The sequence below is a fragment of the Eptesicus fuscus genome, chromosome 17 (genome assembly GCF_027574615.1).
Source record: "Eptesicus fuscus isolate TK198812 chromosome 17, DD_ASM_mEF_20220401, whole genome shotgun sequence".
NCBI classification, from domain to species: domain Eukaryota; kingdom Metazoa; phylum Chordata; class Mammalia; order Chiroptera; family Vespertilionidae; genus Eptesicus; species Eptesicus fuscus.
Genome location: NC_072489.1, coordinates 55,375,183 through 55,392,880, shown reverse-complemented (window position 1 = coordinate 55,392,880; position 17,698 = coordinate 55,375,183). Strand labels below are relative to the sequence as shown.

The 17,698-nt window shown below is 48.0% G+C and overlaps 1 protein-coding gene across 3 annotated transcripts in view; it reads right to left on the bottom strand.

Annotated features, from left to right (window-relative positions):
• The window catches only part of GRK5 (G protein-coupled receptor kinase 5), a 182,792-nt gene extending 165,094 nt beyond the window's left edge, over nucleotides 1-17,698 (bottom strand). For all 3 annotated transcript variants that reach the window (XM_008144361.3, XM_028149593.2, XM_054728665.1), the window contains exon 1: nucleotides 17,420-17,698. In XM_008144361.3, coding sequence (XP_008142583.1) covers nucleotides 17,420-17,471 — 52 coding nt within the window. In that variant the 5' untranslated portion in view covers nucleotides 17,472-17,698. The remainder of the gene's footprint in view (nucleotides 1-17,419) is intronic.

Below are 17,698 nucleotides of genomic sequence, written 5' to 3'. Positions count from 1 at the left end.
TATCTCTCTCCCTTCCTCTCTGTAAAGAATCAATAAAATACATTTTTTTAAAAAGACATATCAAATTACCCTCCTATCAGCAATGCGAGTATAATGTGGGTGTTTTGTGTGTTTTTTCATCTTCACATGAGAATATGTGTAATTTTTTTAAGAGAAAAAGGAAGGGAGAGAGAGAAACATCGATGTGAGAGAGAAATGTCAATTGGTTACCTCCCAAACGCACCCTGATCGGGGTTCAAACCTGCCAGGGTTGCGGGCTCGGTCCCCAGTGTGGGGCGTGCAGGTATGTGTCCTGACCAGGAATTGAACCCGCAACCTTTTGGTGTACAGGACAATGCTCCAATTAACTGAGTCACCCAGCCAGGGCATGAACATAATGTTTGAAAGAACTTATTTACCCACACTACCTTAGCCAGGCATGATCAATGTTTAAATTTTTGCCAATCTAAGATCTTGCGTACATAAGATTCTTCTGACTAGTGAGCCTGAGCATCTTTTCATGAGTAGTGGTCCCTATTTACTGCCTGTCTGACCAGTACCCTCTTTTTTCCCCTAGAAACTACCCCAGCCTCTCTGGCTGTAACCAGAGCCACCATATCTTATAACTTCACCCCTATGACCTGCAATCTGAGAATCTAAGAGTTGATGCCTGCAATCTATGGTAATTGTCCCGGAGTGATCCACTGACCCAAGACAGGCTGGGGGGTTAGGGGAGGGAGTCACTGCCTAAGATTTTCCAAAACAGAATTGGAGAGGGAAATTCCAGTCTTCTCTCCACTGGTAGAGGCTGTAAGGTGTGAAACTATTAACATTTCCCCATCATGTGGAGAAGAGTAGTGAGAAAATGTGACGTTGGTAGATTGAAAGAAGTAGATGAGGGCAATGAAGAGAGCAATGAAGAGTGCCAGCAGGTTCCAGGTGACAGGGGTCCCGAGGCCATCCTGGGCCCTGCGCTTCGCTCCCTCCCTTTGACATGCACGACACCTCAGTCTCCTCCCAGATGAGTTCTCCTATGGCTATACTGGTCTAGATTGAATTTCTGTCACTTGCAACCAAGACTCCTGCCTAATTAATATATCCTCTTTACTGCCTAATTAATATACCCCTTTCTTCTTTTGTGAATTACCTCTTCACACTCTTTGCTCACTTCTCTCCTGGGTGTTTCCTCTTTCTGATTTATTTTTATGAGAGGATCTTATGTATTGAGGCTATTTTCTCAGCTTGTCACTGACTTTTATCTTTTGTTATGATCTCTTTTCTCAGAGAACCTTATTTTGCACTGTCAAATACGCCAATCTTTTTTCTTATAACTGTACCCCAAACTATAAGAAACAGTCACCTATGTTTCCTTCTAGACTGTATCTAGTTTCATTTTTTAAAAAATATATTTCTTTATTGATTTCAGAGAGGAAGGGAGGAGATAGAAACATCAATGATGATAGAGAATCATTGATCAGCTGCCTCCTGCACGCCCCCTACTGGGGATCGAGCCCACAACCCAAGCAGGTGCCCTTGGCCAGAATCGAACCTGGGACCCTTCAGTCCGCAAGCTGACGCTCTATCCACTGAGCCACGCTGGCTAGGACTAGTTTCATTTTTAAAACTCTAAATCTTCAATGACTCTAGAATTGTTTTAGTTAATATAATAAATCTAACATTGTGTCTTCCCCAATGATTAGTTAGCCAGTTATCTCAACACCATTTCTTAGGTAAGCCATTCTTTTCCCATTGATTTGAAATGCTGCCTTTACTACATACTAACTTTTTTTACATACACGTGGGTATCTGTATCTAGACTTTCTATTTCATTCATATTCTTTACTTGGTCTCTATAATCATTAGGGCATTGTCCGTAGGTGATGATAAAGATACAGAGAGACTAAGTCACTGGCCTTGGGACCTGAGACAAATGAGCAGCAAAGCAAGGACAGAATCCAAATGGCAACCCCCACCTTTCGCCACTTCCAGCTGGAGAAAAGTGAAGCAGAAGAGACTCACCAACCCTTGCAGCAGCATCCTTGACTGTGACATCTGTGTCACCGGTCAAGAGAAGGTGGACACCGAGCCCAAACGCATGAAGTTGCAGGTGAATGAAGAAATGGGTCGGGATTTGCCAGGAGCCCTCGGGAACGCTGCCAGTGCCCATTCCCATCTCTAAGCCCTTTTCCCTGTGGGTGACAACTGTCCCCAACCACAAGCCTCGACAAGTAGGGAATGCTAACCAGTCTCTATCTCCTTGTGGGGTGCCTCCAGATCCACATGACAATGTCTCCCCTCACTCATGTCTCCATGGAAAATTCTCACATTTTTCTCAACAACGTTGACATTGTTTTCTTTGGCCAGACAGAGCCCTGTGTATTTTTAAGCTTTCCAGGAAGGCTTTTTATTAAGATAATACAGTGCAGAACAATCAAACTGTTTATTTTTGACTTTTGATCTAATTTGCCTTTCTATAATCCACTAAAGAAAATACCAGAATCATGGACTTGCCTTTCTTAGATTGCAGGCATTGGTTCCATTAGCAGCAATGAGGTTCTTTCCTGTTTGTTTCTATTACACTACCTAACCCCTCCCAGCTCTAATTCTTTCCTTGGGGGTAATTTTAATTTTAACGTGTAATGCCTGCTCTTCAAATTAACATCAAATCTCATTATGAAGTACCCACAGTTGGATTGCTATCGGTGGAAAATGCACCAGTAAATTCTCAAGATCTGAAGGGTGAAAATAGCTCCAGAAATCACCTGGGCCAAGGTACACATCTATACAGCTGAGAAAAGTTTGGCTCAGAGAGGTCAAGCAATGTGCCTAAGCTCACACAGCATGGTGGTGGCACATTCTCCCTTGCCTTGCAACCTTTCCACGAGAGGCATTAATAGAGCTTTCAATGGGAATTGAAACATCTTGGCTCGGTGCATTGAACAGCATGATAAGATATCATATCACCTTGAAAAGAAAAAAAAAAGTGGGTGTCTTGTCCCCACCTCTAGGAAGTTATTAACCGGCTCTGTCCTTGAGCTTTGCCAGATGTTAGCAGCACCACATTGGCATCTGCTAACAGATTCTAGCCCTAGTGTGTCTGCTCCTCCAATGTGACGTGCAATGAAAGCACTGGCCTCACCTGAGAAGCCAGAGGCCAGGCTTCCGGCTTCCGCTCTCAGTGGGTGTCCCAGCTGTCTTCTAACATCACAAGGCCTCCTCAGCAAAGGGTGGTCCATTTACTCTGGATGCCCCTACTGAGCAGCAGAGGGCCTGGACAGATACTCCCAGCACCTTCAGAGGGAGCGGTGGCCTGCCTACAGTCGATTTTGGACACCTGGCCCCCAGCGTTGTGAGACGAAACGTTTCTGTGGCTCTGAGCTGCAGCCCTAGGTAGCCCTAGGAAAGGAGTGGAGCCTGGGAGTAACAGAGCCGCTGAACTGCTCGGAGGAAAACCCAGGCCTGGGACTTGGGTTTAAAGACGGCTTCTGCTCCAGCCCCGCATTCTGCCGCCCACCTGGGCTCCCTTTGGTCCTCGGACCCCTTCTCTAGAGAAAAAGGAGCTGGCTTCCTGCACGCTGGGATGACAAGGAGCCCACAGCCATGTTCAGGCTAATCATCCAATTAACGGGCAGCCTTTCTCCGTCTGGTCTCTCTGCTGCTTCCAGGCAGCTGTGAGCCACGGGAGTGCGAGCCAACCCAGCTAGAACGCTTCCGGGAAGAAAATGCCACTCCCGCCTCCAACACGGACAGAAACAGTAAAGCCCCCAGGCTCTGGACTATGCCCTCCTGCCCGGCTTCTCTGGGAGGGAGCCAGAGGCGGGAGGCAGGGCAGGTGGCTTGTTTCGTACTGTACTGTTCCTATTTGACCTGTTGATTCTCAAAGGGACTCATGGAACACTCACGTAGGTAAACCACATGCAAACCTTCAGTCAAAGCAGTTACCTACGGAAGGGCCCACGACTTCCCCAGAGGAGAAGGCTGTGCCAGATGGAAGACGGGAGGGAAGGAGGACACGCCGTGAGACCGACACCGGCACACGCACACCTCTGAGGGAATTGGGAAAGGGCACCCCTACCCAGGGATGCATGTCCAGATCCGCCATCTCCGTGGCGTGGCCGGGGCCTCCCGAGAGCCGTTCAACCCAACGTGAAAGTCCTTACGGGTGGGCACAGATGCGATGGGTCAGCGCCCGAGGAGGACGGGGGAGCAGTGGGTCCTTGCCGTGTGCCCTTGGAGAACCACTTCACCTCTCTGTGCTGGATTTCTCTTCCTTTCTAAAGCGGAAATAATAATCAACCCAGCTGCCACGTCTGGGTTGCGGGGATGATCCAAGGAGGGAAATATGGGACCCCCCTTTGCAAAGCCGTGGCGCTTTGCCTGTGTTTCCTGCCGATTTACACATTCAAAGCACAGGGGCAATTACGACGTCTCTGCCAAGTACAGTCTTTGACTGAACCTGATTTTCCTAATCCAAGCTTTGAATACCATAGAAAAGATGACTGAGCAGTGACGGGGGGAGGGGCAGTAAAGAGGGGGGTGTCAAATCCCAAAGGTTTAAAAAGCATCACGACCTCATGTGTATCAGGTGCCTTCCTCATAAGAAAATGTACTTTTTACATCTCGAGGGTCACAGCTCCACTTCAGAAAGTATCGCTAATCTTCCCCAAGTGGAGTGGCAGGGGAGAAGAAGGGGAGGATGCTATTAAACAGATACCACCGCCGAAACCGGTTTGGCTCAGTGGATAGAGCGTTGGCCTGCGGACTGAAGGGTCCCGGGTTCGATTGCAGTCAAGGGCATGTACCTTGGTTGCAGGCACATCCCCAGTGGGGGATGTGCAGGAGGCAGCTGGTTGATGTTTCTCTCTCATCAATGTTTCTAACTCTCTATCCCTCTCCCTTCTCTCTGTAAAAAATCAATAAAGCCAAAACCGGTTTGGCTCATGGATAGAGCGTCAGCCTGCAGACTCAAGGGTCCCAGGTTCGATTCGGTCAAGGGCATGTACCTTGGTTGTAGGCACATGTGGGGGATGTGCAGGAGGCAGCTGATTGATGTTTCTCTCTCTCAATGTTTCTAACTCTCCCTCTCCCTTCCTCTCTGTAAAAAATCAATAAATATATATTTTAAAAAAAAACAAAAAACAGATACCACCATTGGGGAAAAAAGACACCAACAAACTAAAAGTTTTTAAATAAATGTATAAAGAGGTTATACAATGGGTAGGATGTTCCTACACTGTTTACAATACACTTAAAAATTGGAGAACCTAAGTGGCTCGCCATGGAGGGGTTTGATGGAGTGTGTTATTAAACCAGTGTAAGACAATCGGGGACACAGACCCCTTCCGAACCAGCCCTCAGGGAAACACCCAGCATTCCATTGGAACGACACTCCGTTTCCAAAGTCTTTCACAATTTTTCCTGACACCCATCCATTTCGTGGGAAACTATAAACACATCCAGGAAGGCTCTACGACATACTGTTGACTGAAAACAGCCGCGGGGCAGCATGAAGACTCGGAGCCCATGTGTCTAAAGTGCCTCTGTACGTTCATACACGCACAGACATGGAAATCGGGGGACATGCCCACCTAAGCGCTGACAGCAACTCTCAGGGCTGGAGCTGGTAGCAGAGCTGGGAGAAGAGAGAGTTTGACGTCCTTCTTGATGTTTTGCATTGCTGTTTGAATTTTCATTAGCAAGCATTGCCTGTGCAGATTTTTTTTTTTTTTTTAATCTTCAAAATTAGCCCAGCTGGCATGGCTCAGTGGTTGGGTGTCGACCTATGAACCAGAAGAGCACGGTTCCATTCCTGGTCAGGGCACATGCCCGGGTTGCAGGTTCGATCCCCAGTGAGGGGTGTGCAGGAGGCAGCCAGTCAATGATTTTCTCTCATCGTTGACGTTTCTCCCTCTCCCTTCCTCTCTGAAATCAATTTAAAAAAAAAAAAAAATTAGCCGAAACCGGTTTGGCTCAGTGGATGGAGCGTCGGTCTGCGGACTGAGGGGTCCCAGGTTCGATTCCGGTCAAGGGCATGTACATTGGTTGCAGGCACATCCCCGGTGAGGGGTGTGCAGGAGGCAGCTGGTCGATGTTTCTCTCTCATCGATGTTTCTAGCTCTCTATCCCTCTCCCTTCCTCTCTGTGAAAAATCAATAAAATATATTTTTTTGAAAAAATTAGAATGATTCCTATTTAACTGTGAGTCACAGCTGCACACGTGATTCCTTTTCAAATGTCTCATATATGTTAGAATGGACATTCCCAATAGCTGGGAAGATTCCCGAGGGAAGTAGCTGTGACCAGCAGAAAAGAGTGTCAGACGCAAAGCCTGGCGCTGGGTCCGGGCTCTGGATGCGGCGGGTGCTTTAGGGTAAGTCATTACCCTCTGGCTGCCTGACTCTCCATCTCTAAGAATGGGGGAGAATAAAACACGCCTCACAGGACGATCAAGATCAACTAACACAATGGACACAAGAGACTTCATACTTTTTTAAATTACCATTTGAGAAAGAAGATGGGAGAGTCCATGGCTAACCCAGCCCTCCTTTCAGAGCCCAGCATGGGGCCAGGCGCTAAGTACACACCGGATGGATGATGCGGGGGAAGAGGAAAGCCCGGGCAGGGCCGTGCCCATCGGAACTTGGCTCCCGTGAAGTCCTCAAGTTCTCGGCAGACGCTGAGGGCAGGAAGGCCCACCCAGGGTGAAGGGAATGGCACAGGCTCACGTCACGCGCTGGCGCGGGAAGAGCTTGACGCTGGATAGGCCTCTCGCCGTCACTCCCGAGATGGGTGTAAGCTGCCAACGAGCCCAGCGAGAAGAGCAGGCACCGGGGTATACAACCATCAGTCCCCCAGCAGGGACCAGCATGCCGACCGGGACGTGGACTGGAAGTGTACCCACAGACGAACCCTCACCTCGGTCACCCAGGAGCTGTCGAGGAAAGCGGGTTGGCCCTCCTTTCATGTCTAGGCTGCGATAGGTTCTCGAGAATTAAGGTTTAATTTTTAAAATCCCTCTAATTGGGTACTACTGATGGGAAGACATCTGGGGCAAATATCTCGGCCCCGTGCATTCCGTCCCAAGCCATGGTTAGTGGTTTGGAAAATGAGTGTGCGGCAAAATAACCAGTGGTTACTAATTATTATATATCATAGGGTTTGGCATCCTCCTTAAAGCCCAGTCATGTTGGCCTCTTCCTCTTCAGAGAGGGTTACAGAATTGACTGTTTAGAAATCTCTTCTCTGAGTTAACATACGTTTTCTTTGTCTTAATTGGATCCAGCCTCTTTGCCCATGAGCAGAAAGGCAATTTTTCTAGAACGATTACATCCTTCGAATGCCAGGTCATCAGCCATTCCTAGGCCTGGAGGATCACTGGTTTGGCTTCCTATTTTCTTTCCATTTTCTCAGCCTCGTCCTCGTAGTGATGTGAAAAAGCATGTGAAGACTGTGTCCTAAGCTACCTTCGATTTAGCCAAAAAAGGTATGAGTGGAACAGCGTGAACCATCTCCTCCGACCCACACAGAGCCTCGGAATTGGGGGCGAACTGTTTGCCCCAAATGTTTGGTCTAATGCAAATATTTACTTCTTCCAAAACAAGTAAAACAAACCATTTCCAAATTGGGGACGAGGGTGGGGGAGTTTGCCAGGCGTTTTTCACAGTGAAGATAAACATTTGGAAAACATTTTCCAATTTGCCCTATAGCCTTAGTTAATCTTTCTGAGCCACGTTGAATCATTTCCTAATTTACCATCGACTGTGACATCAAGACCACTTCTTGAGGATCTTACTGTCTGCCCCACTCCCACACACACACAAACTTAGATGTAGCATCTAAGTCAGGGGTCCTCAAACTACGGCCCGCGGGCCACATGCGGCCCGCCGAGGACATTTATCCGGCCCGCCGGGTGTTTTTGCCGCCGCTGCCTGTCCTGCTTAGCAGCCGACTTAGCAGCGTGCATAGGAATTTGTTCATAGTTGTGTTTTTTTTAAACTATAGTCCGGCACTCCAATGGTCTGAGGGTCAGTGAACTGGCCCCCTGTTTAAAAAGTTTGAGGACCCCTGCTCTAAGTCAATCGTTTCTGGAAACGTCTGTTGAACACCTACTATGTTCCGTTCATCTGTGACTGTAGACTTCGTGGCATCCACCCACAATGGCACTTAGCTTGAGAAAGGCTGGGTCTTGAGACCCCCCTCTGCCCTTCAAGGCAGCAGCCCAATTCTCTGTCCCGACACCTCCTACTTTTCCTAGAGCTTGAGCTCCTTCTCGGGGGACGTTACCTGAGCACCCCAACGAGCTCTCCCTGAGCGCGTGACCGGACGACTCAGAGATGAGGCCAAGAGCACGCGGGCATCGGCCCGAGGCCGCTGCTGGTCCTGGGCCACTCGCTGACCTCCAGCCTTTTCCATCGCACCAGCGAGCGCTGCGACCCAGGCCAAGATGGAATTCCATTTTCAAATGAGGTCTCACAAGGCCTTCTATCAGACACGCGGACCAATTACACTGGCTGCCTTCTCTCCAGCCTGCAGCTGGGTAACCCTATCCCTCACCCCGCTTCCTCCAGAAGCCGCTGGGCTCAGAGCTTCACCTTCCCTGCAGGAGCAGATCAAAGGCCTGCCTTCCGGTCCCCTCATTACCAGGCGGGGACATCAGGCCGCAGCTCCAGTCTCACCGCGACCCCCAAGGAAGTCCATGGTTCTTAAGACTCTCTTACCTCATCAAACACACACACACACACACACACACACACACACACACACACACACACACTGATACGGTTTCTAAATGCAAGCAGCCATAAAGTTACCACTGGAAAAAGAAGGGGTTACCCCTGCGAGCGCTTTTCCAGAGAAAAGGGCTGCTTCACACATTTTTCTCTTTAGGACAGAGCGGGGCTAGGGCTAGGGCTGGGGAGGGGGGTAGAAGGGGTACCCCGCAAACCCGCAGAGGAGTCACACTGGTGGCTTTCCCCCCACCTCTCCCACCCCAGCCCCCTACATTTTTAGGTAAAGAAAGCTGCAGAGACATGAGTATACACCTGAGGTGCCCCCGCCAGGCAGAGGTGCTTGAGGGCAAGGATCCCCCAAGGGGTAGCAACAAGCCCCCAAGGAAGGAGGCCTTGGGGCAGATGTGACCTGCACATGGCAAGCCAATGCCAGCAGGGACTGGGCTGCCCATGGCTCTGGCAAGGAAAGGAGGTGGTGAGGCCACAGCCAACGACAGGTCCCCAGCACCGCCCACCCGGTTCCACGCCTGTCCCTCAGGCGCAATTCTTTGGCTTCTCAATCTTCTCTCCGAGCCGTGCTGGAAGGAAGAATGACAAGAGGCTGGCCCTGCACTTTTTTTAAAATATATTTTTATTGATTTCAGAGAGGAAGGGAGAGAGAAATAGAAACATCAATGATGAGACGGAATCATTGATTGGCTGCCTCCTGCATGCCCCCTACTGGGGACCGAGCCCACAACCCAGGCATGTCGCCTTGACCGGAATTGAACCTGGGACCCTTGAGTCCACAGGCTGACGCTCTATCCACTGAGCCAAACCGGCTAGGGCTGACCCTGCGCTTTTAATGTGTTGGTGTGTGTGCGGAAACAGAGGTGGGGGTTGGAGGGATGGAGGGGCATGTGGGTAGAAGGAAAACACAGGTAAACGGGGCTCCAGAAAGGATCACAGCCTGTATGTGCACACACACACGTGCAGGCATGTATGTATAATATATATACCCTTCTCCTCCATCACAGATTCTTTTGACTTGACTAACAAACAGTTCGACTTTTAAAGTGGAAACACCTACTGTGAGGATTCACCTATCCGTCATGCACCACCTAGCAGGAATACACTATCCCCGTGGTCGGCAAACCGCGGCTCTCGAGCCACATGCGGCTCTTTGGCCTCTTGAGTGTGGCTCTTCCACAAAATACCACGGCCTGGGCGAGTCTATTTTGAAGAAGTGGCGTTAGAAGAAGTTTAAAAAGTTTGGCTCTCAAAAGAAATTTCAATCGTTGTACTGTTGATATTTGGCTCTGTTGGCTAATGAGTTTGCCGACCACTGGACTATCCGATGGCTCTCAAATTGGCCCTTCGCTGAAAGCGGGGTGTGGAAGGAAAGTGACAGCCCCGCTTTGCCCCCTTCTCCAGGAAGTCGGACAGAGACCCTCTTTCTCTCCCACAGCTGCAGCCTCAGGAGGGCTTACATTGAGAAACGATACCGCCCTGAGAAATGGGGTTGGCTTTTGGCTTACAGTATTGCAGGGAAGAGGGAACACTTCTTTTTGAACATTTAAAGGACTCTGGACGGTGGCCCACAAAAAAAGTCCACAACTCAAGTGACGTGGACCAGTGACTCTCTTTCTTTTGTCTCCGTTTCCCCGTCTGTTAGACCAGGGAAACCTCCGTTTTGGAAAGTGGAGGACAGACAGACTGGAGACGGACCGAGAAGGCTTGGGGCATCATGGCCTTGCCTGCCCCGGGGTCTCAGCCACTTCATGACACAGGAATATTCCTGTCTGTGTATCTCAGTGTCTTCTGCTTTCTGCACAGGCCCCCAAAGTTGCCCTTTGAGGTTCATGGAATCGTCGCCTTAAAAAATATGTCAGTACTCCACAGATTACAAATTGCTAGAGACAAGGCAGGCCCTATGGAAATTAGGCTAATTTATGACTGACTTGCGACAGAAAGATGTTTCCAGTTGATTCTTTGGCACACTGTCAAATAGAATTCCCTGCTTTAGACACCAAAGACCCTCAACCGGCTGTTTCATTGTTTCAAATGCTAATGTTTCTTTCTAAAAGCCTCTCTAACTGGGCTATCCTTAAAATGTTGCAAATCTCACAGGAAACAGTTTTTAAAGAGAAACCATTTTAAAGTGGGTACAAGAACCAGTGCGTTTTTGACATCATTCTTTGTGATCTTGTTTCAGTCTGTCCTGTTCAAAAGAAATGGAAACCCTTATCATTGTTTTCCCTATTTTCACCCTCATTTTGGAGTGCCTTTTTGAAGTCCATGGAAACAGGTGTGTTTTTTGGTTGTTGTTGTTGTTGTTATTGTTTTTTAATTCCTTCTGTAGAATTACTCCACATACAACTTAATTTTCTTTTTTCTTAGTAAAATAGCCTCATATCAGGAGTTTCAAGAAGGAACATAGGGCTCTGTATGTATCCATAGTATGCACTTAATTTGAATCAGGAAAGTCAATGGCTCAAGCTAGGCAAATTTCCCAACAAAATATGAAGAAAAAAAAAGACGCCCTGCCTGCCGGGTAGCTCAGTTGGTTAGAGCATCACCCCATACATGCCAACGTTGTGGGTTCAATCCTGGGTCAGGGCACATACAAGAGTCAGCCAATGAATGCATAAGTAAGTGGAACAGCACATTGATGTTTCTCTCTCTTTCTCCCTTCCTCTCCCTTCCTCTCTCTCTCTCTCTCTCTCTCTCTCTCTCTCTCTCTCTCAAAGCAAAAAAAATTTTTAATTTTAATTTAAATAAAAGGAAATATGGGTGGCTCACCACCAACATCTATGATTGTCCCTGAACTGAATTTTTCTCTGGAGTCAGTCCTAATCCCCAGACTCAGCCCACACCCTTCTGGTCTCTCCCCCCCTTCTCCCCTCTGTCTCCTCTCCTTCCCCACCATTAACCTCTCTCCCCCTCCTCAACCTTCCCCCAAGTATCGTGTCAGAAGTCATGGGGTTATCACACTCCTGTTTAATTCGATGTGTAGAACTCCAGAGCAGCTCTGTCCAAATGGACTTCCTGCTGTGCTGAGAAGGCTCTGCTTCCGGGCAGTCGAACAAGCAGCCACTAGCCGCAGGGACCACGGAGCCCTAATGTGGCTCACATGCTCAAGGAACTGAACGTGTAATTCCAATTCACTTAAATGTAAATAGCCACTTGCAGCTAATAATCTACCGTGTTGGACAGCATACCTTTAGAGGACTAGGCGCCTTTAACCCCAGAACTCTGACCCTCAACTCCACCCAGGATGCTACCCCAGAAAAACCACTATTGAAAAAGCAATAAAAACATATTTTTTTTAAAAAAATTAAGTTTTATGGTTACAAAAAGATATCGTGACAGTAGCTCATGTAACTGCAGGAAACAATAGAAAGCGATTACAAACAGGTGACACATCGAAAAGGAATTTCTCCAGTCTTACTAACCCTAGGCTCCCTCCCCCACCCACCCCCCCACCCTCGCCCAACACACACACACACCTCACATCAAAATAGAATGGTGAAGACAAGGGTTTTAAGATGTGACTTTAAGTGATTTAAATGGATTATGTGGGCTTAAATGATAGGAGTGGTTTCTACTTTAAAACACATCCTGTTATATTTCAGTGAAATGTTTTATTTAAAAACAACATAAATATTGAAAATATTTTAATCAATAAATCAAACTTCTTACAGTTTTTATCTTTTGGGGGGTGAAAACAATAATTTAGTACTATCTAAAACTGGAGGAAGCCCTCAGAGAGGAAGGGAGAAGGAGAGAGATGGAAACATCAATGATGACAGAGAATCACTGATTGGCTGCCTCCTGCAGGCCCCACACTGGGGATCAAGCCTGCAACCCAGGCATGTGCCCTGACCGGGAGCCCAACCATGATCTCCTGGTTCATAGGTTGATGCTCAACCACTGAGCCACACCGGCCAAGCTAACCATAAGGTTTTCTTATTTAAAAAATGTCTAGATGTTATAATACTTTACTTTGAGCCACAAATATATTGGCAACAAACATTAACTTTATTATTTTTTTAATATATTTTATTGATTTTTACAGGGAGGAAGGGAGAGGGATAGAGAGCTAGAAACGTCGTCGAGAGAGAAACATCGACCAGCTGCCTCCTGCACACCCCCTACTGGGGATGTGCCCGCAACCAAGGTATATGCCCTTGACCGGAATCGAACCTGGGACCTTCCAGTCCGCAGGCCGACGCTCTATCCACTGAGCCAAACCGGTTTCGGCAACAAACATTAACTTTAAATATTGCCTGCAGTCCTGGATGGTAGGTGAGGATTACCCACCCTCCCTCACCCCCCAACAACAATGGAAGTTCCAGGTAAAGGTTGAACAGTCCTCGGTACAGGTGAATTTGCTCGCATATTGAGCTCTGTCCTGAAATTCACTTGGACATTATGGCAGCCCATACCCAAAAGGTACCATTTAGCAAGCCACTACAAGAGTGAAAGCTTCTGAAGACATACTTTAAGCAAAGGATTAGTTTGGGCCCGGCAAGAATCAAGCTTTTTGGAGTTTAGAATCTGACAAGAAGCAGCTAAGCTCTTGAAAGATGAGAGTCTTGTGAGCATTTATCTGATGATTTTTAAACCAGGCAGCTGGATTCGTTAAAATCTTTCTGTGAGAGAGCAAGGCCTTCTGAAAACGCTGCTTTTGGTTTCTCCACCTCCAACTTGTCGGTGCTGAAAAGAAACTTCGAAAAAATAAAAGGCAGTTTCATTTAACGTCACTGCCCTGCCGAGGCCAGGCAGCCTCCACACACAGAGCTGCCTTCCCAGGATGACAGCTGCTGCTCTTCTGTGTTCATCATGTGCACTTGGGGGGAAAGGGAAAGGGAAGCTGGCCGGGCTTCCAGGCCTGCTGTGGGATGCTGAGCCGGCCCCTCCCTGCTGGATGCGGGTTCCCTCTCTCCTCCTGCCCTAATCCCAACTGCACCTAGTCCCAGGTCCCCAGTCTTGATCACCATGAACAGCCAAGCCAACAAGTCAACAAGCTATCGGAGGAAACGGTTCTTGCATATTCTGGTTTTCAGCAATTGTGATCAATGGCAAAGTCGTTACATTTCTGACGTCGCAGTTCCTGTGCTCGGTGCCTGCAGAAGCAGGCTCAGGAAACGGTACCAGCCCTCCCTGTCATCTTGATTGATCAGATAGGACTACTGCTGGCCGGCGGAGAAAGGGAAGGTGAGCCCCTGCCGTTTCCTCACCGCAGCTCACTCAAGATGAGGCAACAGATCTAGAATACGATAAAGACACAAACACCTTCCCTGCGATAACAAAGCAGGACACTCTGCAAACACTCTCACTACTGTTATTTCAACACTAGCTTGCTTGCCAATTTTCTGAGATTCTGAAATGTACATAAATAAGTAAAGTTAGTCTGAACTTAATCACTTAGCTCATCTCCATAAACAGGCGTGAATTGTCTCAATTTCTTTCCTTTTCTTTTTTTTCCCCTTAACCACTTTTTGGGAGAGGAACCTAAAGTTCCGAAGAGTGACCAAGTTGATGTTTTCTCACAAGAACAAGACAAATAAACAGCCCACAAAATACGTTTGGGAGGTTTAAAATTTTGAACTCAGATCTCCATCTTATTTCAAAAAAAAAACAACCTGTCACAGAGGTGTCATTTGCTTGCTATGTTGTGTAATTAATAACAAGGAATCATTTTTACTCTGATATATAGGTATAGGTTTTCTATTTTATTGCTATATTCATGTCTTTCACTTTATATGTGCTTTATTATGGTAAGAATCTAAATTTACAATGAATTTAGAAGTAATCTGCCTTTGAGAATGTATAATAATAACAAAAGATAAGCCCCAAAATTATCCATCAACATGAACAGCTACAAATTCCTTTACAGCCTTTGCAAAGTGTTTCTGTCTTTCTTCAAAGGCCTGTTTCTCTATTGTTTGGGACAAATATTACTTTTACTTGAAAGCCACATTTCAGATTGTTTACAATATATTTTGTTAAGTCAACTAAATTAAATTTCACATTCACTAATTATATTTCTCCATCTGTAACCATTCACTAGAATCTTCAAGTAAGAAGTGTTTTTTAAACATTCCAAACAACTCAGATTTTTAAAGATACTATCGATTTTATGTTAGATATTTCACTAAGCTGACTAGAACCTTCATTTCTGAATATTTGGATAATATAATTATTTGCAGAATTACTTCATTTAAAAGAATGACTTCAAATATATGAGAGCTGAGAAGAGAAAAATAAATCGCTTTTATTTCTCTAGGCTTCCACGCTAATTAGAATATATGTGCTCACATTTTTAATAAAGACCCAGCAAAAAGAAAATGGGAGCACTTAAAATCATGGGTTCTGTTTAGACAAAAGAAAGAGGAGAAGAAAAGCAAATTTTAAAAGGAAGCCTCCATGTAAGTGATTAATTTTTCTCATTCATGTGTCAGTCTCTCCATTTCCTTCCAGGCAAGGCCCTTTCCATTTCAAAGGCATCGTCAGGGGCTGTTTTCTCACCATGCGATGCCTACCAAACTCTCAAAGAGGAATCGGAAAGACTGGGAAAGGACAAGGACGTGCGGGGCACTTTCCTGAGAGCTTTTAATCCCTGCAATTCCGTCCTGTCGTTCCACATAAACCTGCAGCCTGCAGTGCCCTTCCCGGAGGTTCTGAAAAAAACAAACTGCTAACCGGCCGAACCAAAATATCAGAATTAATCTCGATGGAGAGGGAAAAAAAAACACACTGAGGAGATCACTTGAGAGGTGAAAATTGATAGCACTCTGCTCACCCCAAGCAAAACATTTTAACAGAAGCAACCTAATGGGAAGAACAGGAAAAAGCATCCTCCGGGCAAAGGTGCGTGTGGAGCAGCCAACCTCGGGAGCAAGGTCCCCCGGACAACAGGAGAAACCAGTGGAACCTGCAAAGCCTCCAGCAGCCGTCCCCTCCAGTGCCTTCCCGAGAAACAATTTCAGAAGAGAGGGGGAGAGGAAAACTTTCCCAGCCCCCGAGCCCTGCGATGTACAACCCAATCCCACCACTAGGTGGCGTCTGTAAAGGGAGGGGGGCTGCTGTTTTCTCAGCTTCTTCCCCTCCAGGACGCACTTTCCAGTCGGGGGAGTGCCCATCAGCCCCCACCTTGATCCAGCTCGCTAAAATTCTAAATTAGGCAAAAAGGAAAAAAAAAAAAAAGCAGGCCTCAGGACCTGAAGTTGCCTTTCCTACGAATCTGTTCTCACAGCAAAGCTGGGCGACTTGGGGGGTGAGGGAGGGGGGGGTAATTGATAGACCTGAATCTTTTAAACTCTGCTGGGGTTTTCCAAGCAAACCTTCCGGGCGACGGACGGCTTTAGAGCGACAAGTGACGACGGAATTACGACGTGAACGCTGGGCTGCAGTGCTGGGCTGTGCACCGCTCGGCGTGGACAGACCCACAAGGTGATGGGACCGGCTGGGTAAACACGCATCGTTTTACTGCTGGCCACACGTTCTTCCTTCCTTCATCAAAGTGGGTGAGCGAAAACATTCAGAAGCGGGCATGGCATTTTCGTGGACTGCTCCCCGAGGACCCTTCTGAAGTCAAGACCTTACTGGGGCTGCCTTCTACCTTGGGTGTCAAATAGAGTCTCCTCCCATGACGGGGGGGCGATCCACTTCCCCGTTTTAGAAAAAGGCTGCACAGCAGAGCTCAAATCTTGGCAGCAGAGATGTTACATAAAGTCCAGGTGCTCCTAAATATCGTATGTTTACAGGCACACGATCATTTCAGGAACCATCTAAGTTCCTGGGCCACTTTTTTTTTTTTTTCTTCATCTCAAAGGAAGCGTCAAAACGTGTTTATAGCTTTGACTTTAGGATCTTACCCACTCCGTTCAGACATTTCCTGCCAGCTAAATGCAGGAAATGTAATGATTCGCACCCAAAACGCATTTAAGCACCGGCACACGGACCTTTCTTTCCTTCACTGAGCCCAAATCCAACCACTGTTACCTCCCTCACGCCCCGCCAAAAAATAAAAATAAAAAATAAAAAAGGGGGAAGGGGGGCGGGGGGAGAGCGACCTCTGAAATCCTGACTTGTTTTCTAGACGATTCGTACATCCATCCTCTCGTTATTCTAGGAACGGGCTCATTCCTCAACATCTTACTTTGCCTTTAAAAGGCTTCCTTCCACACGACGGGATTTCCCTAAGAAACCTTCCCAGCGGATGGTTTCCAGCAATAGCCTGTATCAACTCAGCCTGCGCAAGCAAAGACTTGGCTCCTGCTAATCCCCCCACACACACACCCCCACCTACCCCCCAACACCACACACACACACACACACACACACCCATTCACACTCCTAGAACCCATCCCGGGCCGACTCGAAAAGCTATTTGATGTGCATGTTTGCCCATCTCTTCCTGAATTAAAGCTTTTCCAACTGACCTTTTCAGCAGCTGCCGCGCTGTCGGTAAGGTTAGAGCAGGAAGCCGGGGGATCTCTCAGCATCCCCTTACACCTCGATGTTCCTCCTTCTCTACCAAAGTCCAAATCCTCCCAGCCCAGGGGCAGCCAACCTGAAGCGCCTGCAGGGGCAGCTCTCCGAGGTGTCCTGCTCGCGACCAACTCACTGCGGGCATCCTGCACGCACACGCCCCAGCCCGCACGCCGCCCGGCACCCGCACCCCGGCCCGCGGCGAAGGGGCCGGGCGCGCACCGGCCTCTTACCTTCCCTGGCTTTCAACAAGACCGTGTTGGCCACGATGTTTTCCAGCTCCATTGACAGCCGGCGGTCAGCGAGGGAGCCGGCCGGCGGGGCTGTCAGCGCCTGGGGGTGCTGCCGCTGCTGCTGCTGCCGCTGCTCGGGCTGCCGCCGCTGCTGCCGGAGCCGGGAGCCGGGAGCCGGGAGCCCGCCTTTCCTACCGCATTATTCCTGCTCTTTTCCCTCAGAGTTTTCCCCCCTCTGCAAAGAGGAGCCGCCGCCGCCGCTTCTTCCTCCCTCTGTGT